We start from the raw sequence: 26,792 nt of genomic DNA, 5'->3' as shown, positions 1-26,792 counted from the left end.
CTCTGGCTTGAGGCAACATGCAGCAGGTACCACTGTCAGCTCAGAAAGCAAAATGCCATCAGGGTAGATGAAAACAGGTACCTTTAATGACAGCACTATCATTTACAGACAACATAGCCATTGCAGGAAAGGACAGAGCAGTCAGCTGGGAATACTTCTGGCTTAATGAGCAAAATATTTCCAGCAGTTTGAAGTAAGAGCCCTTTGGTACAGTAGATGGGTGTGACATCTCCACTCTACAAGAACAAAAGCTACAACCACACTCTTAAGACACTACAGTGAGCAAGGCAGGCGCACCTTAACAAGTACGTTTTCCTTCACCAGACAGATAAGCGAGATAGTGACAACAACGTCACAGGACATGAGCAGCGGGACTCCTCCAATCAACTTTTTAACGACAGCCATCAGCAACCCAAACCTAACAGTAGACAGAAACAACCCACCAATGACAGTTGCGCACACTCTACCCACCGGCCTCCCCAAAGGGCAGGCATTGTGCCAATGGGCTGAGTGGTTTGAGGAGACGCAAGTCAATGGAGGCTGCACGAGTGTGTGTGCTGTACCTGGCCGTGAACAACAAATGGGAACCTAGAAGGGAGACACAGCGTGGCAGTGGCTGGAAAACATAGTAGGACAGGTGAAGCTTGAGTTGGGCTGGAAGGATGAGTATGACTTTGTCCCCAGACGGACAGAGCAGGCTATGTGAAAGGTTCTATGGATGGAGAATTCAGTAAGATTTGGGCACAAGGAAAGCAAAGCTCCTTTAGAACAAAGTCACACATAGGCCTGGCAGAGCAGATGTCACTGGGGACTGATTTAGAAACAAAAGTTATAAAACAGTCATTACAGCCTTGAGTTTGCCAAATTTGGCCTTGGTGAGACCTGTGCATAAGAGAGGCATAAGATTAAGTATAAATTATATGTATGTTTTAAGAAGATGTCTTGTGTGTAAAGATGAAGAAAGACCAGAAAGAAGTCAGGGTGGTTAACACATGCCTACAGTTCCACAACCCCACCATCTGGGAGGCTGAGGCATCAGGACCAGCAGTCAAGGCCTGCCTGAGAAGTACAAACCTAAGAGGACAGGGCTGGAGCACAGTGTGAAGAGTTACAGTTATTCAAGGTCTCAAAGGTCTTCTGTTGGGGTAATCTCAGAGAGCAGCCATTTGGCAGGTGATTGACACTGTACAATTCCCATCTGACTGCCGTCAGTGTGGATGCCATCAGTGTGGATGTCAGAGGAAACCTCTGCTGAGAAGCAGGGCTGAGGCTGCAGTGTGCTGAGGCCTCTTCTTGTCTCCACCTGTGACACTGCAGCAGACATGTCTGCCTCTCCTCCTGGGGCTGTGAGAGCCAGTGACTGGTCTCCTTACCATACTGACAGCTAATCCTACAACACCGGAGTTGAACCTGCTCCCCTAGGCCCTCCCTGGGCAAACTGGCAGTACCATGCCAAAATGGGTATTGGAGTGGGGATCTTGAATATATTATGTCATATTGTCAGCAACATAGGGGAGCATGGTCACTATGAAAACACCTTTCAGAGAAGAAGGTATGGGGGGGCAGAGACCAAGGACAAATAGCTCCAAGTGTCCCACCTCATAGGATTATTAAGAAATAGGGTGGGGGCCGGGCGGTGGTGGCGCACGCCTTTAATCCCAGCACTCGGGAGGCAGAGCCAGGCGGATCTCTGTGAGTTCAAGGCCAGCCTGGACTACCAAGTGAGTTCCAGGAAAGGCGCAAAGCTACACAGAGAAACCCTGTCTCGAAAAACCAAAAAAAAAAAAAAAGAAATAGGGTGGGAAGCTGGGTGGGTGGCACATACCTGTGACCCACTCACTCTGAATCCTAAAACAGAAAAAATATGAGTTCAAGGCCAGTTTGGGCTGCATAATGACTTTGAAGCCAGCATGGACCTCATAGCCAGACTGTCTCCCTACTGCTCCCAACCAAAAAGAAAAAGTAATTAGGTAAGTGCTCAATACCAGTTCAACTGCCATGAGACTGTGGGGTCACGTGAGTTTAACACCCACTGAACCTCAGTGTCATTAGGAAAAGAAAGAGAGAACCTGCCTCACGGCCTGCTGTGGCTAACAAGAGTGACCAGTACCACCTGGTTCACAGTATGTCCTCAGCTCCTATGACAGCGTATGGTACAGATTTCATGCACGCAGGCCCACAGTCAGTGCTTTAGGAAGGAACTCAGGCTGCCATTCCTGTTGCCCGTTTTAACTGAAGAAGGAAGGGCAAAGGCAGAAATACTCACAGTCTCTTCTTATCCACCACACGCTTAACTCGGATGGCTCTTTGTTCAGAGTAAAGCTTACACACTCCTGTTGAAGCAGAAAATACCAGAACAGAGACCATTTAAAATGGCTTCTCAGGCAAAGGTATCATTAACACTAATGAGACACTATGGTCTTCGGCTAGCAAAGCTATTCTAAATTGCATTTCTTATGAAATACCACATTTGACCTTTAGAAGAAAATGAAATACTTTTTAAGTAATCTTCAACGAAATCCAGAACTGCGGTCCTGTGTTCCTTCACTTGCTGGGAATGTATCTCCTTGTGGGCTGTAAGAGAAAAGGACAGCACTCAGGTCTATGCTCAAGGACTCCACAGAACAGTCAGCTTCCTCAAAGCTCTTCATTGAAAGCATGTTCAAAAGCCCAGCTATAAACCAGCCTCGCGTCAAGTGAGACTACATTTTTAAGAGTAAGATTTACTAGGGTTCACCAGGTGAGAGATTAAACCCATCGAAACTGCAGTCAAATAATTTATAGCTTATTACAGCACCAGGGGAGCTGAGTTGATCCAGCTCCTTCCGGAACGCTGACCTGGCTGTATTAACAGCATCCAGTGCTCAGGCTCACCTTCAAGTGACATGCTTAAATCACACATGCTGGACCACAGACACCCTCTGCCTGCGCTGCTTTCAGCCTACAGTGACTACTTTCTCCCTTCAGACACTGAGTGACACTATCCATACTAGCCTGCTCTCCAACAACTGTTCACATTGATGAGCCACAAGGGCAAGCTTCCACACAGAAGCCTGTGCCAGTTCCTATGGTAAGACCCTGTTCTTGGTGGAAAGGCTGGGTGCCTAGTGGGCAGGCATGATGCTAGGACTTCACAGAAATACCTCAAGTAAGCCAACTGAGTCCAGAGGCAAGAGGTAGATGAAGGTCACAAATGCCTATACCCTTAAGGGTATGGGGCACAGGTTATGTTTTTACTAGAGGGCTCTATAACCTGGGACTCACACGAATATTGGGTAGTCTGCAATGCTGCATACCTAATTTTGTGTGATGCATATTTTTCTGGTAAGCTTTCATCAAGACTCTCCCAGTGTATGATCCCATGTTCTTTCAGAAGCTTCTCCACTAGAAGTCAGTCATGAGTTCAACAGTACTTGGCAATTTTGACCTCTGTAGTATTAATGTATGTGCTTAAAAAATCAAGGAAGATACATGGCTGGGAAGCCTAGCTCCTCTACGGGGATGAAGCCCAGCGAAGGGGAGATAACACTAGGCCCCTAGGACCAGGCAGGGTTCCAAGCATGCTGTGAGAACTTAAGTGATATGCCTAACTCCTGTCTGTACTGTTTCAATGGAGAAGTTGAGCCCAGGGAGATGAAGTGACTTGCCCAAGGCCACAGAGCTAGCATGTAGCAGAGCTAGGGTGCATTGCTTTCAAGTCATGGAAGCAGAGCTTCCTCTCAATCACGAAGTCTCATCTGGGGGTTGATTTTAATAGGACAACAATTAGAGACTATTAGTCCATCCTTAGCCACATTTACGTCATCTGTCCTGCCACTCAGAACATAGTCACACATGCATGTCTCTACAAATACGCAAATGCTTGCACACACACAATCTGTTCCCTTTGACCTTGGCCTTTTGGTAGGTTACAGATTCTATTTAGAGAGGTCCTTTCCATTTATTTAATTTGAGTGACAGTCTTTTCAGGACTTTGAACAGCTTAGCTTAGAAGACTGACCAGGAAGGAAGGATTTTCAAAGTTAAAGTCCTAAAAGCCATTCAGAAAGAAAGAGGGGATCATAAGTGGCTGCACCATGAGTAGTTTAACTGGTTGGCACACTCATGGGATCTGTTGGCTTCTTTCAGAGCACTTCACCTTCTGTTCGGAGTTGCTGAATTGCCTCTGAACAGGTCCTCATGAATATCTGAGCATCCTGGTCTATCTGGTCTCGCTCTGTGTCCGTCATCCTCCCATATTCAGACATGATATGGCTGAAAAAGAGGAAACAATGTGAGGGTGGCATCAGTGAGACATAATGCAGTCCAGGTAGAGTGTCAAGAAGAAAGGTTTCAAGCTGGGTGGTGGCGGCGCACGTCTTTAATCCCAGCACTCGGGAGGCAGAGGCAGGCAGATCTCTGAGTTCAAGGCCAGCCTAATCTACAGAGTGAGTTCCAGGACAACCAGGGCTACATAGAGAAACCCTGTCTCAAAAAACAAAACAAAACAAAAAAAAGGATTAGAAAGGTTTCTCTGACCAAATGACACCAAAGCTGAGACTTGGAGGGGGCTGGCCAGACGAACAGGTGGGAGAGTGATCTGGAGAGTAGAACAGAAGCCATGAGGTACAGTCTTCTAAAACAGCTTCCAGAGAGGCGGGCCAATATAACAGGCTGCAACACACAGCTTTGCTAGGAACAGGCTCCGACTAAGGACTGTATAGCCCAATAACTATGTTAGAGTCCCAAGCCGCTCAGCCTGCATGCTGCAGGGACACGATCTGGGGGTATATGAAACACGAGAAACTTCTGCGGGCTGTTTTCTGATTCTAGAAAGCAGTTTTCAAAACTCACAATAAGCCTCTAGAGCCAGGCAGTGGTGGCGCACGCCTTTAATCCCTGCACTTGGGAGGCAAAGGCAGGCAGATCTCTGTGAGTTCGAGGCCAGCCTGGTGTACAAAGTGAGTCCTTTGGACAGCTAAGACTCTTACACAAAGAAACCCTGTCTCAAAAAAAAAAAAAAGCCTCTAGAAATAGATTTTATCTCTCCTGATGTTAAACTAAACCATCCTGAAGTGATGGGGCTGGTAGGGGCATCCACTTTCAGTAACAAGGCCCTGAACAACACAGAACACCTAGCTCTCCTTCACAAGCGCTGGCTGAGTGTGGCAGCATAATTAGTAATAGCAATACTCCTTAGCCTATTTCAAAACTGTGGACTTCACAACTGAAATTTGGACTCCCAATGCTGCAAGCCGAAAGGGCACTTATGTAATGTAGACACTCAAACCACCCATTTCACTCACCTGTCCATCTAGCCATGAGGACAAAAGACAAAGTCCTGACTGTCCTATTTCACCTGTGACCTAGGTCATAGTGTTTCCACTCTGTCGTGAGTGGCTCTGACCACTGGTCTGTCCCATCACTTACTTCACTCCAGAAACGATGGCCTCCCATGGAACTCACCCAACATTACTTTTTCATGCTGTGCTGGTCAAGAGATTATCATGTCTCCACTCTAAAGCTGCTTTGGGACAGAGCTGGGACCACCTCTGACCCTCACCTCTAATGCACTGCTGTCAGCTTCTGACCCGGCTTTACTTTTCTTCATTGCACTTATTGTTCCCAGAAATACCAAAAAGTCTGTGTTTCTCCTCCAAAGCTATGTGGAAGTAAAGACTGTCCACCTTGTGTCTGCTTCCCTGGTAAAATCATGCAGCACAGGGTCCCTGACTAACACCAGTCAGACACCGAGCATATGCCAGGTTGGTTCTCAGTGCTTTATGTGTATCCGATTTCTCATTTAATCCTCACAAGTCATTCATTCCCTTGTGTATGTCCTGAGCCCCCTTAGCATAAGTACTAAGTTGGGTTCAAAACTGAGTAAGGCTCATTTCTATCTCCACAAAAGGCACTCAACTGTAGGAGTGATCAACATGAAACCAGAGTGCCAAGAACCGCACTGACTGGTGCTGATGTGGAAGTGGACAGTAGAGCTCAAAGAGGAGCATGGTCAGCACATGCGGGGTGGGGGTGCTGGCCAGGGCAGGTGGAACAGAAGGCAGGCCGACAGAGGATGGAGACAAAGACCAGATGTGGTTCCTCACGCTGTGGCTTACTGTTTGAGTGAACATATAGTATCTCCTTCACACCCAGGCACACGTGAGCAGGAAGGCTGGCCCTGTGTAAACGAGGCACCTGGTTCTAGAGAGGGGCAGTGTTGGGGTCCTGGAAAAGTCCCACAAAAGACCACCGTTCATGCATGCAATCACCAAGAGCACTTACTATCTGGAGAAAGATTCCAGAACACTGGGGCTGCCGCCCACACAAAGACAAAATGGGGACAATGCTGAGAGGAGCTCCCAGGCTCCTTTTAAGCACAGCCAAAGGGAGTGCCTAGAGCATTAGGTCATTTTAGATGGGACTGGCTTAAGCAAGTGCCAATCATATTAGTATGTTCTAATTGGCTAGGGCTAATTAGGGGCTGGTCAGGGCTACAGTTTTCCATTTTGGGGCAGGCCTGGACAAGTCCCAGGCTTCGTCTTTATTTGGTTACCTGCTGACTGTGGTTCAGGCTGGCCTGATACTGCATGTAGCAGGCCTCCTTGTCCTTGCTGTTGGGGGTGCTGGAGATTGATTAATTGCCCTTTGTGGCTTTTTCAGAAACTGCTTGTTCAGTCTCAGGAAACTGAAATTGAGGCCTGATCTCTGAGAGAGAGAAGACGGAGCAGCCTGTTAGGGCGCCTCCTCGGTCTTCTCAGCAACACGTGTGTCTATACACTGATGTGTCTGGCACATGGCGGCACCATTCCTCCTGAGATAGTGTTACAGTAAGCACTTATTTAAAACTCAAACACAGACACTACACCCTCCACTCCCAGTGCTGCCTTCACCAGCAGAATGGTCAGTGGAGGACTGTACACAGAGCCATTTGCACATGGTTTGTTTCTCCATAGCACACTGCCTCAAGACTGAAGAATCCTGACCTCAGGTGCTCTAATCCCAGTTGAGGGACCACTGCCATTGTCCAAGAAAATTCGAAAGGCTAGGTGCAGGCAGTGTCTTTGGGGTGTAAAGGTGATAGATCTAAGAGACACTGACAGGCAACATGGACTGCCTGGGCATGGAGGCAAAGGAAAAGCCTAGAATGCAGGTCTGTGTACACAAACACACATCACACCCAGGACAGAAGGCCCAGGCTGGAGGGAAGGAGCTTACGGTACTGAGCCAAAGGTGTCAGGCCAAACTGAGGGCTTTACAAGTAGGAAGCTGGAACACTTACAAGAGGGCTCCCTACTCTGCTGCTCCACTGTGTTTTAAAAGCACGAGATACACAGTGTGCATTTGAAACAGAGCAGGCTAGAGTTATCAAGCCACAGTGAAGTAACAATAGCAAAATCATTACTATTCTGAAAAGATTAAACATCTTGTAAACAATTCCAAGCTATTCTCATGGGACATGCATATATAAACATCAAGTTTTATTTCCTTGATTATGAGGAGAAATAACTGTGTTACAGATCTCAATATAGCTAAGTAGTAGATTCAATTAGAGGAGACTACGTTAGGTATGAATTTGAATTGGTCAATTTACTTCAGGAGATGGGGGGGGTGAAAAAATACAAATTTATTTGCTGGTTCAGAAATTTAAAGGAATATGTTTCTCCTTCTGACTTGGTTGGCGATACATTAAGAAATGACAAGTTCAGGGTCAAAACATCACTGACTACAATTTTATATAGAAACAGCCATGCCCTGAGGGTAAAGAAGAGGCAGAAAATAGCAAATGCTTTACTGTGCCGGGTGCTGAAGGATATGGCAACAGTTTACGAATATAGCCTTGTTTTTGCTGGAAATGTTAGAGTCACAGCAACTTTATAGTGTACACTGGGCATATAATATGCACGGTCAATACACATTATGAAGTTAAATTGTTAATGCCTGGGCTACACACAGGAGCTGAACACAGACCCTGCTTTCAATACATTATCAAATAGGTGACATCGACAGGCCTATGCATATAGACGTGTTATGTCACACAGCACAGGCTAATGGTCAGCAATACTTTCATGAACTGACATTGACCAGTGTTCTAATCTAGGGAGCTACATACATTTACCTACTTAATTCTCAAAACTTCCAGGTAGGTGCTATTATATTCCCATTTTACAAATGAACTAACTGAGGCACAGAAAGCTATTTAACTTGCTAAGGTTGCGCAACTAGTTATTAACAGAGATGGGGTTTGACCAAGGCAGCCTGCTCTGGAGTCAGACTTCATCAACCCCTATAATGTGGAAGTAGGTCACATGGAGGCCACCCTTGCTTCAGTCTCACTATGCAGCTGAGGAAGACCTAGGAATTCGGAACCTCCTGGTTCTACTTCCCAAGTGCTGGGATTACACGTGTGTGTCACCAGGGGCAATGAGGCAGGAGAGTTTGGACCAGGATGCTTGTTTCCTATATTGGTGTGTGTTTGGGGGTGGTGGTGGATGGGGAGGAAGGAACCCACAAACTGATCCTTGAAAGACAGGCATGGCTGAGGGAGGTAAGAGTAACAGTGAAGGCAGAAGAGAAGGATGAGGACTTCAATCTGGCTGGAACATAGGGCAGGTGGGAATGCTGTCGTTAGTGGCCTTCAGAGCTAGCCAGGGACTCTGCAGACAATGAAAAGGTTGGGTGTACAAGGAGAAATGACGGGACAACACGTTACATGGAACAGTCAAACTTTATTTTCAGAATGGACCTGCTGGGTTTGGTGGAGTACCCCCTGGAATCCCAGGACTGGGGAGGGGAGGTAAGAGGACTGGGAGCTCAAGGTTAGCCTGGGCTACATAGGAAGCCCCCCCCCCCCGTTTCAACAAGGCAAACATAACAGAGGGAGGAGAATGGCAGAGTTTGGGTGATGGCAGGAGGTTCAAAAAGGAAGAAGCAGGGATGTAGAACTGCCTGGAACTGGGCCTGTGTGTTCAAGAAGAAATAGAACACAGAAGGAAAGCAGGAAGCTAAACTGGGAACTGAGGGCAAGCAACTTCCCCAGAAAAGAAGTAATGCTCTGGAGACAGAATGCCCCACGACCAACACAGTGCTCTGAAGGACGGACCAGGGCAAAGGCTCTTCTCTACGTGGTTAAGATCTTGAGGAATGATGGATGGTCTCTGAAGTGCTACAACTCAGTGAAAGGAGAGTCAGTGAACTTGGAACAAAGACATCTGATGACCCATTCAACAGCCTCACTCAGATGTTTACTCTGCACTGCACATATGTCTAAAACTGAGTTCCTGACCTCTCTCTTCAAACATGCTCTCCAGCAGCTTTCCCTAGGATGTGCTGGTAATGATTCCATCCCTTCCTGCTGCTCAGGCCCCAAACCCTGACATCATCCCTAGCTCCCCTTCGCCTCGGTTTGTACAGATCTATCTACATATCCTGTTGGCTCTACCTTCAAAATACTCCCTAGAATCTATCTACCAATATCTCCCAGTCTGCAACAGAAGCTGACCCCAGGGTCTGCTGCTTCTGCCCAGCCCTTCCTCGTCTGCTCGGCACACCAGCCACGTGGGTGCTCTTACATATTTGGATCCTGTGAAGCCCTCTGCACAGGCCCTTCCAAAGCTCCTCAGAGCAAAGGCTGTTAGGAGAGACAAGGCCATTCTTGAGGAACTCCCTTGGCTCATCTCACACACCTCAGCCCTTGGCTTGGGCTCTTTAGCCTTCTGCTCCTCCACCTTCCATGTGTGTTGCACACGGACCTTAGAAGCCCTGGCTCTCCTTCTGGAATGTTCTTCCCAGGTGTCTGAATAAGTGACTCCATACTTCCAGTTACTTCTCCTACTCTGCTCTTCTGGAAGCACCGAGGTGAAAGAGGTCAAAGGCTCCTGAATTAGACTGATGCTGGCTTCTGAACAAATACCTGCCACCCGGGTGGACCTAGACAGCACTGGCTCCAAAGGCATTGGACTAACATCCTCTGGCTCCATAGTCCCAGTTAATGGAGCCCAGCTGAGTGAGAGTGAAGTCTAAAGGCTAATCTGAGAATACCGATTACTCGGGGAGGAGGGGAGTCCTCAGATACATTATACAGACCCACTTGACCTTGGATACTGGAAACTGATGGAGCTGTTACTCTTTTAGTAGCAACAACAGAACCAACAAAGTTGTTCTCCCAAGTGGCATTGTTTTGTTGCCAGGGTATCATGGAAAAGGTACAGAATGGAGAAATTATTTTAATTAAGGTCATTCTAAGATCCAGCCAGAGGCTGCCTAGGCTGCATGCTGTTCTGCTCTAGTAAAATGTCATTATTAAAAAAATTAAATGGGTCAATAAAGTCTGAGCTCTACATTCTGGAAAAAATTATAGCTTCCTAATTATGTCAAACTAACAAAGCCTCATGGTCTGAAGGCAATATTTCTACCCATGCTCTTTCAATTCTGTGATTACACTGCTTATAAAATGTTCCTAGGAGCAGGCCAAGGCCAGCACATTGTACTGGGAGGGGGGCTGTAAAGCTGAATGGCTGGCAGTACTCTACAACCTTAGGGAAAGAGAACTTGGTGGGAGTGGATGAGGGAGGCTGGTCTCCATCTTCAGGGATAGCACAGTGTGGGGACACTAGTCCTTTGTCGTGGCATTTCCGTGTGCATTAGTTTCCCCAGAGTGAACCTAGGCTTCCCCCTCTTCAGCCTCCCAAGAGAGGGGCAGGAATTTCCCTGATGAGTACTCTGGTCAAAGGAACTGGATATGTACCTAGCCCACTCCCCATCTCACCCTCATCTCCAGACTGGCCTGCCCGCAGACAGCAGAGGTTCCCTCTGTTTCACTCTCTCCTAGCAAAGGCACCTGGCCCTGCTAGCTGGGAGCCAGGGACTATGACTGCTCAGCGGCACTAACCAGACTGAGTCTAATTTAGGACCAGAATATCACAAACCAGCTCACCTACAGTTTCAAGTTCTGCCTGTTGGCCTAGTTTATCCCCATCCAGGCTTTATTTGATGGCCAAGGCATCATGGGTCATCAGAGTTAACTCAATCATCACTCACCAAGGGACTCTTGTGTGCCAGGAATCCTCATTTAATCCTCATAAGACCATGGTTCATGTTGCATCAGAAAGAAAAGAAGCACAGAGAAGTGATGTGAGTTGTACATATGGACTGATACCCAGCCAAACTGGACAGAAGTTTGTTTGGTCCCAAAGCCCATGCTCTTTCAAAGGCAGGAGACCAGGGTAGGCTAGAACTGGAGTGTAAGGGCTAGCAGAGAAGACTAAATTTCTACAAAATGCTGGGCTGCTATAGAGTAAAGAAGCCTCAGGGACACAGTTCTATGTGCTGCTCAAAGAGGCTAAGGATGTCCCCAGGGTCCTGGTCATCAGCCCCAGCATTTGCTACCACAGTGGCTGGGAAGAGACAGGCTTGGGGCTGTAGTGGGCTAAACTGAGATGCCAGTCTGCTGTGCAGTCTGGGGCCCCTGGGGACTTGCTCTGCCCCTCCTCCCATTACAATCATCTTCAAACTCTACGGTACCATTCTCCCAACAGCACTGAAACTGGAATTGCACATCAAAAAGTTATCTTCTTTTATCTCACCCTCAACCATTTACACACATGAAACTGACCTTAGGTAACAGCCTGTATTGAAACAGGCAGTGGGCAGAACCTAGCCTGGAGATTAGATGGGTTTTGGCGACTCTTACAGTGCTGGGGTGGCCTGAGCCAGACCACCTCCATAGCCCTCACCATCTACATGGCCAGATGCTTTTCCAAGGCAATGGGAGTGTCAACAAGGGGCCTTTAACTTTTAATGTGGATGAAACCCCAGGATTTATTGTCTTTGTAACAAAGTAGCTTGGAACTGGACCTCTTGACCTTTTCTTCTCTTTTCCTCATTCAAAATCTTGCATCTTATTTTTTTTGTTTTTTTGTTTGTTTGTTTGTTTTTTGGGGTTTTTTTGTTTGTTTGTTTTTTTGAGACAGGGTTTCTCTGTGTAGCTTTGTGCCTCTCCTGGAACTCACTTGGTAGCCCAGGCTGGCCTCGAACTCACAGAGATTCGCCTGGCTCTGCCTCCTGAGTGCTGGGATTAAAGGCGTGCACCACCACCGCCCAGCAAAATCTTGCATCTTTTAACAGCCAGAATTTTCTCGTGTTTGCAGTTACATTCAACATTGTTACTCAAGCCTCAGCACAATGCTCTTCCTAGTTTTGGCTTTTATGGAAAATTGGCTTAGTCTGGGCATGTAAGCATTCTGTTATTCTTGTACTGTGCCACTTGATGGGGTGGCTCCTTCTTAGTCTTTTCCTGTTGCTGCGACAAAAGCAACTTAAGAGTGAAAGGCTTTTTCAGCCCAGTGTTCAGGGTATGGTCCATCGCAGAAGGCATGCCAAGGCGGCAAAAGCTTGAATCAGATGATCACACTGCATTCACAACCAGGAAGCAGAGAGCAATGAAAGCTGGTGCTCGGCTTGCTATTTCAGAGTTCACAGTCCCCACCCAGGGGAGGGGTCCTGCCTACAGCTAAGGTTAATCTTCCCACATCGGTTAACCTGACCTAGATAATTCCCACGGCTACTCAGAGGCTTATCTCCTAGGTGACTTGGGGTCCGGTCAAGTCAGTTGACAACACTATCACAGAGCTCCACACATGTCTAGCAAGCCTGGAAGCCTCAGGAATGGTCCTGTGTGAGTGCCACTAGCAGGGCAAAAGACTTTCAAGAAAGGTCTATACAATTGCACCTGTAGCCTCAGCTGTTAGAGACAAGGAAAAGGGCTGGAAATAGCTAGGCTCCAACCATTTCTATTTCCTCAAATCACTGCAGCTTCTAGTTAGCAACCTATTGACTTAGTACCTGATACAGAGACACACCTTCAGAAATAAAATTTACACTGCCATCTAGTGTTCAGAGCCAGCTAACAGAGGGCTTTATGACACAGTACAACGCAGCAGGATTACAAACATCTCAGGGTATTCTGAGACACTAAAATGAAATATGTTTAAAAGCATAATATTGCTTGTTAGGTTTGGGGCTGCTCACAGTCACCTTGGATATGAGGTTCTCTGCTACCCGGTTCACAACAGGACAGGCACTATTCTCAGGCGCAGTGAATACAGCAGGTGTAGTCACTGGACCCACAGATTCCCTCCCTCCTTTCTGGCATTTGGGTAACCCCTTTTCCTTCAGACCTCAGCTCGGGTGTCACTTCTTCAAAGACGTCTTCCCTGACAAGGCCAGGGTCTCCCAACCCCCCGAGCTCTACTTCTGTGGTGCCTCTCCTGTTTACAGTGCTGCCTGCTTGTGTGACAAGGAGCGGAATGTCGGTCTCTTGCCTGGCATGGAGTGGAGTGTGTCACGCGGTAGGCACTCAGTAAAGATGAGCAGGGGAATTCAGGGCTAAATGAGACAAAAACTACATTGGTACTTAGGAGTGCCCCTCACAGATGGACAAAGGATGACTGAATGTGTGGGGAGATAGAGGACTGCCGTCTGTCTGGCGTAGCAAGTCTTTCTACTGCCAACTCCCAAATAATGACACAGAGACTTCTTACTGTGAAAGCTTGGCCGTGGCTTAGGCTTGTTTCTACTTAGCTCTTATAACTTAAATTAACCAATTTCTATATTAACCTACATGCTGCCATGTGGCTCACGGCTTTTACCTCTCTTCCTGCATGTCCTGCTTCCTCTGAGTCTAGCTGGCAACTCCACTTTTCTTCTTCCCCAAGTCCTTTCTGTCCCCATAAGTCCGCCTAACCTCTTCCTGTCTAGCTATTGGCCTGGCCATTCAGCTCTTTATTAAAACAATCACAGTGACACATCTTCACACAGTGTAAAGGAATATTCTGCATCAGTCTGACTATAAAGTGGTCCTCTAAAGGCCTGGTTGGAGGCCTGGTCCCTCCAGCTGGTTAGTACTGAACCATGACTGGATCGTCAGTCCACAAACAGCATCAAGGAGCTATTAGCAAGTGGGGCCTGTCTGGAGGAAGCATATCCGTAGACATGTCTTTGAAGGGTAGTAGCTATCCCATTTCTCTCAGTTCTTGGCTGCTGAGATGTGAGCAACTTGGCCCTGCCAAAGTCTCTGTCATGACTTCCATGACTTTCTGCCTTACCAGGCCCACAGTAATACAGCAAACTGACAATGAGCTGAAACCTGTAATCAGGAAACAAATAAACCATCTCTACGTTTAGGTTGCTCTCTCAGGTATTTGTCACAAGGATGAAAATCTGACTAACACAATAATTAGGGTATGTTTCAAATGCAAAGTAGAAACAAATAAGACAAAAGAGCCAAGAAAACCCCCAAAGTTCTATGGTAGAAGAAATAAGAGAATAAACGTGTGTTTCGTGTACTAGAAGGCAGGTACATGGGTGTGCTCTGTGTGACTCCATTAACACAGTTTGAGAGAAGCCAGTGGATCTGATGATGAGCACATCAGAAAGTAAACCCGGGAGAACAGAGAGGGCAATAGAGCTCTCTGTGCAGGGTTCCAGCACAGCAAATGGTTAGGACGGTGGGCACGCACCAGTGGTCTGAAAAACACAGTCCAATGCAGCCCTCGGGTCCGCTTCTGTGCAATCTGGGGCTAAGAAGTCGTTCTGCTTTTGTTTTTCAAAGGTAATAAACAAACAATAACACATGTGACAGAAAGCCTGCATGGCCCACAAAGTCTGAGGTGCTAACCTTCTTTCCAGCGAGTTGGCAGACCCTGATGTTTGGCAGTGAAATGAAACAGTGCGGCTTAGGGAGGAAGCAAGGTGTGTGTGTGTGTGTGTGTGTGTGTGTGTGTGTAAGGGAAGAAGAGGGCCAAGTCATCAAAACCAATGGGAAGCATGTATGTAGCTGGCTTTCAGAAGCACTGGGGTTGGGAGTACAGGGCCCAGTGGGACTTTTGCCTTCTCTGCAGAGGATGAACAGGAAGAGAAAGAGCAAGGCAGGAAGGACACAATCCTGCCGGGGAGTTCAAGCTTCAGAGGGGAGTCTACAAGGAGGAGCCTCAAGAGGCCTGTCCTAACCACACTACGGAAAAACTGCAAACATCCCCAGCACTCCCACCCCATGGCTTGCTCTGTCTTTACATGTCACCATCAATTCTGTGCCAACCCTCTAGCATGCAGGCTGTAAAAAGGAAGGATAGTTTCTGCCTTACTCTCTGATGTACTCGGCGCCTCGAAAATTGCAGAAGGCCCTGGGCAGGTGTTCCCAGATCCATGGATGTGTGGACAGTGAGCAGGTCAGGCTGGGAAAGCCCCTTCAGGGTCAATGCCAGCTGCCCTGTGGCTGTGGAAGGCTGTGCTGTGCACTGCAGGATGACTGGCATGCCGCTGCCCCACCTGCCAGATGCCTGTGGCACTCCTCTCCCTGTTGTGACAAAATCTTTGAAGACGGTGCCAAAACACCTGTGGATGAGAACCAGTGGCTAGCCATGTGCCTTGGGGACATGAGGGGATCATCTGTGTATCATCTGACAAATACTGACTGAGTGCAAAGTACAGCTGAAGCATTACAGGAATTTGAATGAGAAATTAAGGTCTTTGACCTCACAAAATTTACAAACTAGTGACAAAAACCTACTAACTGATTAAATAATTACACACTGTGATTCATGTTTAAAGAAAATACACAAGTTGGAGAAATCAACACTAACAGGAGAGATCTGTCAGGGGTAGTGGTAGAGAGGGCCTCTCAGAAGACAGTTTAATTAAGGCCTCAGCACGCAAGGGCTCTCCTCTGTCCTCCATACACTACAGAGTGTACAAGCTGAGGGCTGAAGCTGGAAGGCGGATGTGTGGGATAGGAAGCACCTCATCTGGGCATGCCCTGCAGCTGGAAAGAGCCTGGAGCCTTCCAGGGAGGCTGGCAAGGCTGGAGCACTGTGGCAGAAGGGGTCTAGGAGCTTGATTTAAGAGGAGAAGGTGATCCAATACCAATGCGGTGGATCTACTCAGGCGGTGATGAAAGCAAACGGCTACTGATAGAAATGGGACTTCATCACCAGGAGGAATGTGACCATATAAGTACACGAGGGGCTGAGTAAAGCCCTCCTGAGATAGGCTATCAGAACAAAGGCCAAGCCAGAGAGATTTGTTTCTGTCTCTAGGGAGTGTCAAAAGAAGGAGGTTGCCATTAGGAAGAGAACTGGCAAGAAAAGCATGACCCAGTGACAGACACAGGGTGAGGGCTGGAAATAGGCTCACAAGAATGCCACCAAACCAGAGAAGTCAAAGTCACAGACAGAGATGGCCAAACATAGGTCAAAATAACTTAGGAGAGCCTTAAAAATCTTGTTCCTCCCCAGGTTCAGGGGACATGGACACATGTGTTCTCACCTTTGTGCACAGCACTATCCACAGTCAGGCAAGGAGTGTCATCCATTAGTAGAAGATGGACAGAGAGACACACAGACTGGAAGAGTCTGCTGCTGACAAGTGGCCACCAGTGACTCAGCACAAACCCACCACGGTGGTTCTGCTTCACTCTGCAGATACACACACACACACACACACACACACACACACACACACACACACGCTCCATAACCTGGTTGAAGCGCTGGGAAGTGTCCATCAACTCGACAGAAGCTGGGGTCATCTGGGAAGAGGGAATGTAACTGAGACGATGCCTCCATCAGACTGTCTGTAGTGGATGGAGGGCATTTTCCTCAGTAATCACTGATGTGGTGTCACCCCTGGCAGGTGGTCCAGGGTGTATACGCAAGAAGGATGAGCAAGCCATGAGAAGCAAGCCAGTAAGTGGTGTTCTTCTACAGCCTGTGTATCAGTTCCTGCCTCCCTCAATCACAGACTTTGAATGGAAGTAGAAGATGAAGTAACCCCTTTCCTTCCCATGGAGTTACTCACTGTAATAGACACTCAGCTGTGAGTTAGTAAAAAGTGAGGATGAAAAAGAGCAGAATGTACAACAGAAAGGAACGCAGCCACTCAAGTCTTTAAAGAAGAACCCACTTACCTGTAAGCATTAATATACTCCTTCCTGTGTTCCAGGAGAAAATCTCTCAGCTTCCCAATGTGAGAAATCTACAATGGAAAAGAGTACGCTTTATATGGACAGGCATACACTGAGTGGGCACACTTTCCCACACAGTAGAGCATAGCCACGGGGAGACTCTGAACTTCGAATTCCAAAACTTGTTTCTAATTTTGCTGGTAGGTCTAGCTATACAGCTCAGGATGGCCTTGAACTAGTGGTCTTCCTGCCTCCATACTCAGAATACTGGGATGACAGGCATGAGCCACCATAACCAACTCACAACTTTGGTTTTAGGATCTCACAGCCACTACCATGCTAACTCTACCACATTAACTCTACCACGCTAACTCTACCACGCTAACTCTCATGGGGGGAAGGGTCTCTTACAAGCGCCTGCTTCTTCTTCTAACTGTAGTGACCTACGATGTTAGGCACAGGTGATGCCTAAGGAAAGTACAGACTACCAGGCAGTGTACCTCATGAGCTCAATAAGGGGCAATTCTTTGAGTATATTGTATCTATATTCACTGACAGTCATTTCTTTTCTCAGGTGTTGTAGGGGATAGATTCTGAGGCCAAACCTGCAGGTATATAAACAGAACATGTGGGAGCAACACAGTTAGACATGATTTGGACAATTATTTAAACCTACATGGATCCCTACCCTCTTTGTGGCTGCTCCCACAGATGAGCAAGAAGCAAAGGACTGTGAAATTCTTACTTTGATAGGGCTGACTTCAGGTTTAATAACAAGCCTATTCTGGGGCTGCTGGTGTAGCCTAGGCACAGGAACCCTTGTCTGGGATCCTCCAGGCCCTGGTTTCATCTCCAGTACTAGAAACTAAACCAACCCTGCTCTAGAACACCTATATGCCAGTGGGAAGTTAGTAATTCAAACTCAGGTCACAGCCTTGGGAACAAGTGTTCTGAGAGGGAGAGAATGATTAGCCAGCAGTGGCCTGTTTCTGTCCCATGACTACTGCTCACTCAGGCCTCCATTCTTGCCTTTGCAAGACAGATCTGCTGAACTTTCAGTTCTCCACAACATTTTCTGTAGACCAACTCAGGCTAATTTTCACTTGGCTGTGCATTTAAAAGGACCTCAGCACACCTCCCATGTGGCATGCTGTAAATGCTGACTTAGCTGGTACATGCATGCTTCTCTTTTCAGATTCCCCAGGAGCTGCCCAGGAGGCCTGCACAGTGCTCCTCACAAGTCTATGCACAGGAAGCACTGAAGATGATCACCATCCTTACACATACCAGGACTGTCTGGAGATGTGGGACAGAGGTTAGTACAGCTTCCCACAGGGTCCTGACTAATAGTACTAATGCAGTTCAGAAAGGTGCTCTAGGGCACTTAAAAAGCACAGAGAAAAAATCCAAGTGTGATTAGGATGTCCATTTATTTAACAAACACTGACTGAGTCTGTCCAACCCTGGGCAGTAACACCCACTTTCAAACATATTCTCTCCTCTTTCCAAGGGCCTGCTGTGTTCACTGACCACCACTGTTCCCATAACCAGTTGGGAATATGAACCTTGTAGAGAATATGTTTCAAGTCACACACTCAGTATACAGAACTCAGGTTCAAGCTCAGGTCTGAGTCCATACTGGGCATGGTTCCTAGTTACCACAGCTGACTTCCTCATGTTCTTCCTATTTCCTATCTACCCTGCATCCTAAAATCTCACTGTTAAGTCCAGTAGGGAAAAGATAATAAAATGTACAAGCAAAGTGGACATGTAAGATTTGATACAGCAATTCTTCTGTTTCAAGCCCTGCCTGCTTACCAGGAGTCCAAAACCCTTGGCAGGCCAGATAAACATGAAAGGAAAGAAAGGGAAGTAGATGGTAGACTTTTCAGTACTGACACAGTTCTAGCTCTAAAACACTATAGCCAAAGGATACAGCTTGGCTGTGTATGTGTGTGGGGTGGGGCACCAACATGTGCCTAAAGAGTGGAAGCAGAATGCCAAATCTGGCAGTCCAAGTCCTCCTCTGTACAGCTGCAAGGTCTTAGTCTAGCCTAGTTGGAACTGCAGGACTGGAGTCCAGCATTTGCCATCACCTGTACACCCACAGGACCCGCTCTTCCTCGTTCAAGAGTGTTTCCCTCTCAAACAGGTGCTGCGTGTGCACCTGTTACAGTGCCTGCTCCTGCCTGACAACACCATGCCCATGCTGGGGCCATGACCTGATTTCCCTTGGGCAGAAGGAAACTCCCAGACGGTAACAGTAATTCTGTCCTCCCTGGAACTTTCTGTTTTCTAGTGAAAAACTGTCTCTCAAAACCTTCACTAAATAATCCCACAATGGCTATACCTACTATAGAAAGCAAAATGCTTTCCCAGACATCCCAGGGCACTCCCTCTACTCTGTTCTGGAAAGATGCCCAACCCTGTCACTGGTGAGTAGACTGTTGACTTTCAAACCAAAGCATCATTCTGGATGAGTAGCCCAGTGTGATCACGGGGTTCTGATATAATGAAGGAGGTGGAGGAGCCAAAGAGGTGGGGTGAGACATACTGAATGGATCTTCCCTAAGGGTCTCTGCAACACACTTGTCTATATGTGGTGGGCAACCCAGGTGAGAGTACACAAGCCACAGGACCAGAAGACTCTACCCGCTGCTTTGAGCTGGGATCTACAGCAATCTGCTGTGAGCTGAGAAACAGACATATCTATTTAAGGGTTAATTTCCAAAACAGCTCTAATAAGGAGTCAGAAAGATTCTCATAAAGTCTTATAAGCTCCAGAGAGATCCAGGACACAGGCCAGACCTGGCTGCTACCTACAGTCAGCTGGTTCTAGTCTGCAAGGGAGACATGGTCCTATAGATGAGTGCAGGAGCAAGTGGGCCCCATGGCTTACAAAAAGACAGTGACACAATGTTTCAGTTAAAAGGCTAACAAACATGCCCCCAAACTTCACCTGCTCCACAATTTCCATCCAATGGGTTCATTAAAACAGAGTGAAGTAGCCAGGCAGTGGCGGTGCATGCCTTTAATCCCAGCACTCAGGAAGCATCTGTGAGTTCCAGGACAGCCAGGGCTACACAGAGAAACACTGGCTTGAAAAATAAAAACAAAAGCAAACCAACAAAGAGTGAAGCTCACTCGGGATTAAATGTAATTCTTGCCAAGTTAAAAGGTTACTTAATAACATCAGTAGTCCTTCCCCTAAGGCTGCTGCGAGAGTCAGTTGTCTTCCCGGAGGTGGCCTGTTAGCATGCCCATGCTCCAGTGGACCACCCTACACCCCTGCACGTGAGGACAGCACCAGACTTAGTGAGCTATGAAAAGAAGAGATGAACTTGGGGGTGGGGAGTAAAGTGTCTAGGGGTCTAAGGGAAGCTGGAGGGCCCCCCATATGATCAAAATACATTGTATACATGCATGAAATCTTCAAAGAATTAATTTAAAATGGTATTACAACTCAACATCAGCATACTATATAAAATATTTTCATGCCAAGAATGAAATGCAATAAGGAAACATTAAGATTTCTGTGTGTGTGTGTGTAGGGGGGGTTCATGTTAGGTGTCTCCTTCAATCACTCTTACACCTTATTTTAAGGCTTCCCATTTAGCACTTTCTTAATTCTAGTCATTTGAAGGGGAGAGATTTCCTGTTAAAAAATGACTAGTAAGTGATACTTAGACCAACAATCAAACCCCAACAGACTCTAGCTACTGCATCTAAGAACTTGCAGTGTTCACTTATGTTCTACTTAATGTACTAAGAGCACATTAAAAACCACCCACTAAAGCCTTACTCAGAGCCTCCTCCAGGGCAGATAGAATCTCAAAGTTCTGCATGCATAGCTGGTCATACTGCAGACCTTCCAGGAGGTAGGAACTCTCGCATGTGCTCATTCAACCAGGGAGAAGACTGGGTTAGAGAGATGCCCCTGGCTCAGAGACACAAGCCAGGCAGGCAGTCTAAGTACCACGCCTTAGTTCTCTAGCACCTGACTCAACAGGAGGACGAGGAGGAACTGGAGGGCACAGGCCATATGAGCTGGCAGTTCCCTTCTGGTGTACATTCTCCCACATACACACAGTCATCACAACCCATGGACCACCAGTCACCTGCGTGCTCGGGAAGATACACTACTCGAAAGCTACAAATACGCTGGGATTGTGCCCTCAGGGCATTTGTATGATTTGGACATCATCCACTTCTCCAGTTACTAAATGTAGAAACAGGCCCTGCATGAGGTTACAAGGCCAGTGAGCAGCAGAACTAGAAGAGATCAAAAGCCAGACACAAAGGCGAGGCTGTTTATTCTGCCCTGTACTTGCTTTTCCTTCACACAAATCAGCTGGGGTTCATGTGGGAATGAATGCTTGCATTCGGTGATCTAAAAAAACTCATTTTTAAAAGTTTAAACTTGATTATTATTTTTGCACATATGTGTAAGATGTATGTCATGGTGCATGTGTAGATGTCAGGAGACAACTTTGTTAATGTCAGTAGTCCTCCATGGGTTCTGGAGATCAAGTTCAGACCATCAGGCTTGGGCAACAAGAGTTGGGCTGAGTCATCTTACCTACCCTAAAAATTCTTTTTAAAGTCAAAATTCTATCTTTAAACGTTTGCATACAGACAGACTTACAACAGATGTGTGTCTTCACAGACCCAAGTGTTTTCCTTGAAATGAGTTGTTGTTCCACGTTTTGCAACCCAGGAAGCTCAGAACTGGCAAGGCCAGCAGGGTGTTAGGAGGAAGGTTCACAAGGACAGGATGGTCGGAAAGACTTTCTGGGATGATGCTGGCCATTTATCTTGATCCTAATCACCAAGTTACCTCAAACACGGTTTACATATGCAAGGACACACAGGCACTTGAGTGACCCACACCCACAACGAGGAGAAGCTCCAGGAAGGTCTGTGTGGAGCTTGGCAAGAGGGGCAGAGGAAAGAAAGCAGAGGAAGCAGGGGGAGGTGACCGCTGCTGGGTTCTGCACTGCCCACCAGCAACTGCACCAGGAATGCCTCTGATGAGTCAGAGAGCCGCACTAACTGTGGGTAGAGAGGTGGGAATTTAGGCATCAGTTTGATACTGTGGACACTGAGCCGAACAAAGCAGCAGGTTCACTCCTGGGGTCTCTGTGCGCACCACCCGGAGGCTCTGGGCCAAAATGACAGGACTGGCAGGTGTGTCCTCCTACGGAGAGGGCCTGAACTCTATTTTTTTTTAAAGCTCAACCCCCTGCCCATAACATTTGTGCCACCAATGCACCGGTGGTCACATTGTGCCATGCTGGTCATTATTGTGGTCGACAGTATGTAAGCACCTCAGTACCAGAAGAGCTAGTCTACTGGGAGGAAGCTTCCTGTTAGCACCAGCTTGATTTCTCCATGTTCTGTGACCAAAGTCTGTGGTGTCTCTGGTGTTAGGATTTTACCGTCAAGTTCTGGTGGGCAACCAACCAGGAGCTGTGGCAATAACCTATACTGTCTCAGGGGAAATGCCCCACCCAAGACACTGGATTATTTGCCTGCCCAGTTTCTAATCCTGGATTTCTGTTTGACTTACTCCTGCTTGTAAGGCTCTACTCAGGGGCCAGCTTCTGACCCTGTCTTCTGCAATTTCCAGGCCAGGTTAAGGACCTTAGAGCAAGCATAGATATGCCACATCTTGTTTTGAATTCCTTTCATGTCTATTACTAGTTCAAAGTAGTTTCATTTTTTTTTTTTTTTTCATTTTTGAGACAAGGTTTCACTGTGGGTAAGAATTCCTGAAAAGAAGCTGTCTGTCGGAAAAGGCTGACTGGAAGTTCAGTGATTACGCAAAGGCTGGAATGCTGCAAGTCAAGTGCCCTTTAAATATCCATTTCTTACAGCCCACCTCTGGGTCAGACCTCACATCCTAGGACTACCAGACAGGAATCCTCCGGAACACATGACCAGACCCCTAGTTTCCACCAATCCAAGGGCTCAGAGTGCTGTCAGAGAGCATGCTCGGCCTATACATGAGATCTCTCCCCTTTGCTATAGCCTGCCTTTCTGGTGTTTCCACTAATGTGTGTGAAATGTCTTGCTTTATGATCTTTTTGCTTTATTAATATGAAAAAAAAACTTCATGAAACTGCTTCTTTGTTGGAACATGGGATTTGGGGTGACCTAAATGTTTATCCCCTCTAAGACAAGAGCTCTGTTTTTGAATAAACAGTACTGTGTACCTCTGGCTGGCCTGGAACTGAGGACAGCCTCACTCACAGAAATCTGCCTGTCTTTGCCTCCCAAATGCTAGGATTAGTTAAAGGGGTGGCCACCACTCCCAGCTCATCAACTTAGGCCTTCACACTGATTTCTCTCTTTTTCCTTTTTTACACTTTAAAAAGTTTAGTAATAGAAATACAGTGCTCTAGGGTGAGCCCAAACAAAGGAGATAATCTGTACAATTAGAAAAGCAAGCGTTCCCTGTGCATTAAATGGCCCAGGCAGGGGCTGTGCTACAACATGTCACGTAAACAGTCACCTTGCTGTTTCTGCAGCATCTTACTGCTTAATCACAGGCCATCCTCAGATCCTGGCAGATAATCGCCAAACAATCTCAGATGTTTCCATTGCACTCTGGCTCTTCTGTTTTCTTAGTATTTGCAATCCCTTAACTCCAAAAATATATACGCAAGTCCTCCGGGATTATTTTCCATAGAGACTGATCAAAATATGATTTGTGAGGGAGATTTTAAGAATATTTTATCACATTTCTGCTGAATTCTGAGGGAAAAAAATAGAAAGCTCTCCTCCATAAGGATTTGAGTAGAGTGAGTATGAAAATTTTAACTCAGCTAGTTAGCTGCACACCTTTCCCTGTCCACTAGATGGCAGCACTGGCCTGAAAGCAGCACTCCCAGGCGGTCACTCAATAGTACCACCATTTCCCCCCAAGGGCTTTTCAACCTCTCTTGTTCTTTCATTTAGTTTGGAATCAAAGGATTCCTCCAAGTTAACTGTTCTGCACACACTGAAACTGAAAGGACATTGTTTCACACCTACATGTGTACTTTGGATGAGTTTGGGAAGTTTTTAACAATAAGGCACTGGACAGAATGAACACAAATGGAGCTTAGAGGAACACGGCGGCAGGCCCAGCTTTAATAAGAGTGTCACCTACAGAACAGCTTGGCTATCTGTTACTTCCTGGGTGCTTTGTAAATTACTCAAAGCAAGATAAACTAAAACAAAAGCACTGTGAAAAATGGTAGGATTCCTTTCAATGGCTGCGCTATTACTGCAGGGCAGTTCAAAGCAGTGAACAAGAGTCTTTTGCTGATCACTGCAGTGGCCTGACTTGTAGCTCCCTCCCCAGCCCAGGATGATAGGAACTCGATTCTGCTGGCACTCACAACACTACCAACAAAGACTGGATGGATTTCAGAACACTAAGTACCGATTTGCATAATTTGCCTCTGAAAGAAGCAAGCATTGTTCAAGATTAAAGAGACTCCAGTAGGTCCCTCTGGCATATTGTAAAAAGTCCCGTAACAAAGGCATTACTTCTTTATTTTTCATTCGGTCAGGGAATACAGCTTGTTGTGTCAGTCAGTGTGAAGCAGAGTCAGAAGAGCACTGCTGTGGAGTGACAACTTGCCAGCTACTGATCAGCTAGAGAAACCTCCCACAAGGATGGGTTCCGAGCTGAGTTCAAAATCCAATACCTCTGTCCTAACTGAAAGAGAATTTCACCACCAATTACTAAAAGTCTGAATTGAAAGCAGAACTAACAGGCCTGGAGTGCACGGGCCCTGCTGAAGTGCCCCTGGGAGATGTTGGAATTAGGTCTCAGGAGAGAAGCTTCCATCTCTAAACTTGTCACCTACGGAGAGCCTGGCTCAGCCCCGCTTGTCCACTAGTCTAGGAGGTTCTTCCCCCACCACAGAACAATGGCCCTCATTGCGGGCAGTCACCCTTAGAGCAGTGGCTCTCAAGCCTTAGGTCATGACCCCTGGGGGGGCGTCGAATAACTTTTTCACATGGGTCACCTAAGACCATCAGAAAACACAGGTCTTTACATTACAGTTCACAACAGTAGCAAAATAATAGTGAGGAAGTGGCAACAAAAATAATGTTTTGGTTGGGAGTCACCACAGCATGAGGAACTGTATTAAAGGGTCACAGCATTAGGGAGGTTGAGAACCACTGCCCTACTGGGGAGTTTCTTTCCAGTCCTCACAGGGCCCTTCTGACATCCAGTCCTCTTTACAGCATGGCTCCTTCTGAGGATTACTCTCTGCCTGCACCGAGCTGTAGAATCTGCTTCTTAAGCTCAGCCCAGCCCTTGGTGCCATCCTTTCCATTTTGGGTACACTCACTGTAATCAGAGCTTTAGTCACGAGCCCATAAAACACACACCCAGGCCCACCTCTCTCCGAGTTCAGTTGTCTTCTGGACTCCACGGCTGCATCAAAGGGAGCACGTCCTGGAAGGGCACTGGGGCAACCACTCCACTCGACTCTGGCTCATGGCTCACTACCAGTTGTCCTCATCACCCCAAAGACCTGAGAGCCTCTCTCCCTCCCTCAGTTCCCAAGTCAGAGAATCACAGGCCTCCATTGCACTCACAAATAACCCACACCTAGGAATTCTGCCCTCTCACCTTGCTAAGTACCTGCTAGAGGAGCTGCCCCCACAGCCCACTCCCTTCCTCCACACCTCAGTGCCCATCCCTCAGCAGGCTCCTTCTCATGCCCTCATCTTCCCACCACCGGCTACTCAAAGCTGCCGGGACCAGAGGGTTTCACCTGTGGTACTGCGGTTCTTGGCCCTCCCTCCGTTTCTGCACAAAGCCTTTCCGAGGCGAGCTGACTGCATCTGATCTGCATCAGCTGTGTATGTAAGGTACTATCAGTCCGCAAACTTTGCTCTGGACTCAGAAGCGATGCACTCTAGCTGTACAGCAGCTCCCAGAATTCAATGCATCTTCTAAGAGACAGACAGGAACCATGAGTACTGGAAATCACTTTTTCTAGCCTCACCCCTGTACTCTAACTTCCCAGAGTCTTGAATGGCATAGAGTAGGGCTGGCTGGATAGGGAAAGCCGAGTAGTGCTGTGGGGTGGCCACAGTGACCGAGAGCTCTCTATACTAGCAGCTAACTTAACAAACCTGCAAAGTGGGGTTTCCTTCCAGATAGGAAGCTCCTACCCCCCAAACCAAACACACAGCTCTCAGAAAACAACAACTGCCTTCTTAATGCCAATGCAAAATGAAAGGACTCCCTGCTGTACTGCAGAGGTTGAGCGGCCCCACATCAGCAACCACCCCAACCTGAAGCAGTGTCTGCTTTATGGCAAGCCTGGGCTCTTGACCTGAAGAACAGGTACCGGAGACTACTCTTCCTCCCCACTCCTTCAGGGGCCCACTTCCTTCCTATGCTAACTGAAAAGACCCCTTTCAACTCCATTTTCCCAGCACCGTACACTGCATCTCTGTGGTGATGGTTAGTATATTCCCTGTCCAACAAAACTTGGACACTGGACTTTACTAGACCTTTCTATTTGCTTAGTAGAAACTGCATAATACCAGAGCATAAAGAAGTGACTGACTGCCCCTGCCTGGATTATCAGGCCTAGAAGGCTCTAGGAGACACCTAATTGTGAAGGACAGCACATGGGGAGCCCACTGCCTCTTGGGAAGTCATTCCACTTCAAACAGTAAAGAATTCTTTTTCCTCTGAACCAAGTTCAATTAGCTAGGAGCACAGCTCAGCAGCAGATGCCTGCTGGGCACACATGAGGTCCCCCTCTCAACGCTCAGGGCTGGAGAAACCTTCAGTTATTGTGTTCCTACACAAGGAGGCTTCCCTTCCTCTAGG

General features: G+C 47.2%; 1 protein-coding gene across 2 annotated transcripts in view; it reads right to left on the bottom strand.

Moving 5' to 3' along the window:
• The window catches only part of Stx18 (syntaxin 18), a 98,809-nt gene that overhangs the window by 23,119 nt on the left and 48,898 nt on the right, over positions 1–26,792 (bottom strand). For both annotated transcript variants that reach the window (XM_059275790.1, XM_059275792.1), the window contains exons 2-5: positions 16,943–17,010; positions 4,139–4,254; positions 2,497–2,574; positions 2,267–2,333 (exon numbers count right to left, since the gene is read on the bottom strand). In XM_059275790.1, coding sequence (XP_059131773.1) covers positions 2,267–2,333; positions 2,497–2,574; positions 4,139–4,254; positions 16,943–17,010 — 329 coding nt within the window. The remainder of the gene's footprint in view (positions 1–2,266; positions 2,334–2,496; positions 2,575–4,138; positions 4,255–16,942; positions 17,011–26,792) is intronic.

Source organism: Peromyscus eremicus, chromosome 10 (genome assembly GCF_949786415.1).
Source record: "Peromyscus eremicus chromosome 10, PerEre_H2_v1, whole genome shotgun sequence".
Taxonomy (NCBI): Eukaryota; Metazoa; Chordata; class Mammalia; order Rodentia; family Cricetidae; genus Peromyscus; species Peromyscus eremicus.
Note: the sequence above shows the minus strand (reverse complement) of the source record. Positions and strands in the feature narration are given on the sequence as shown.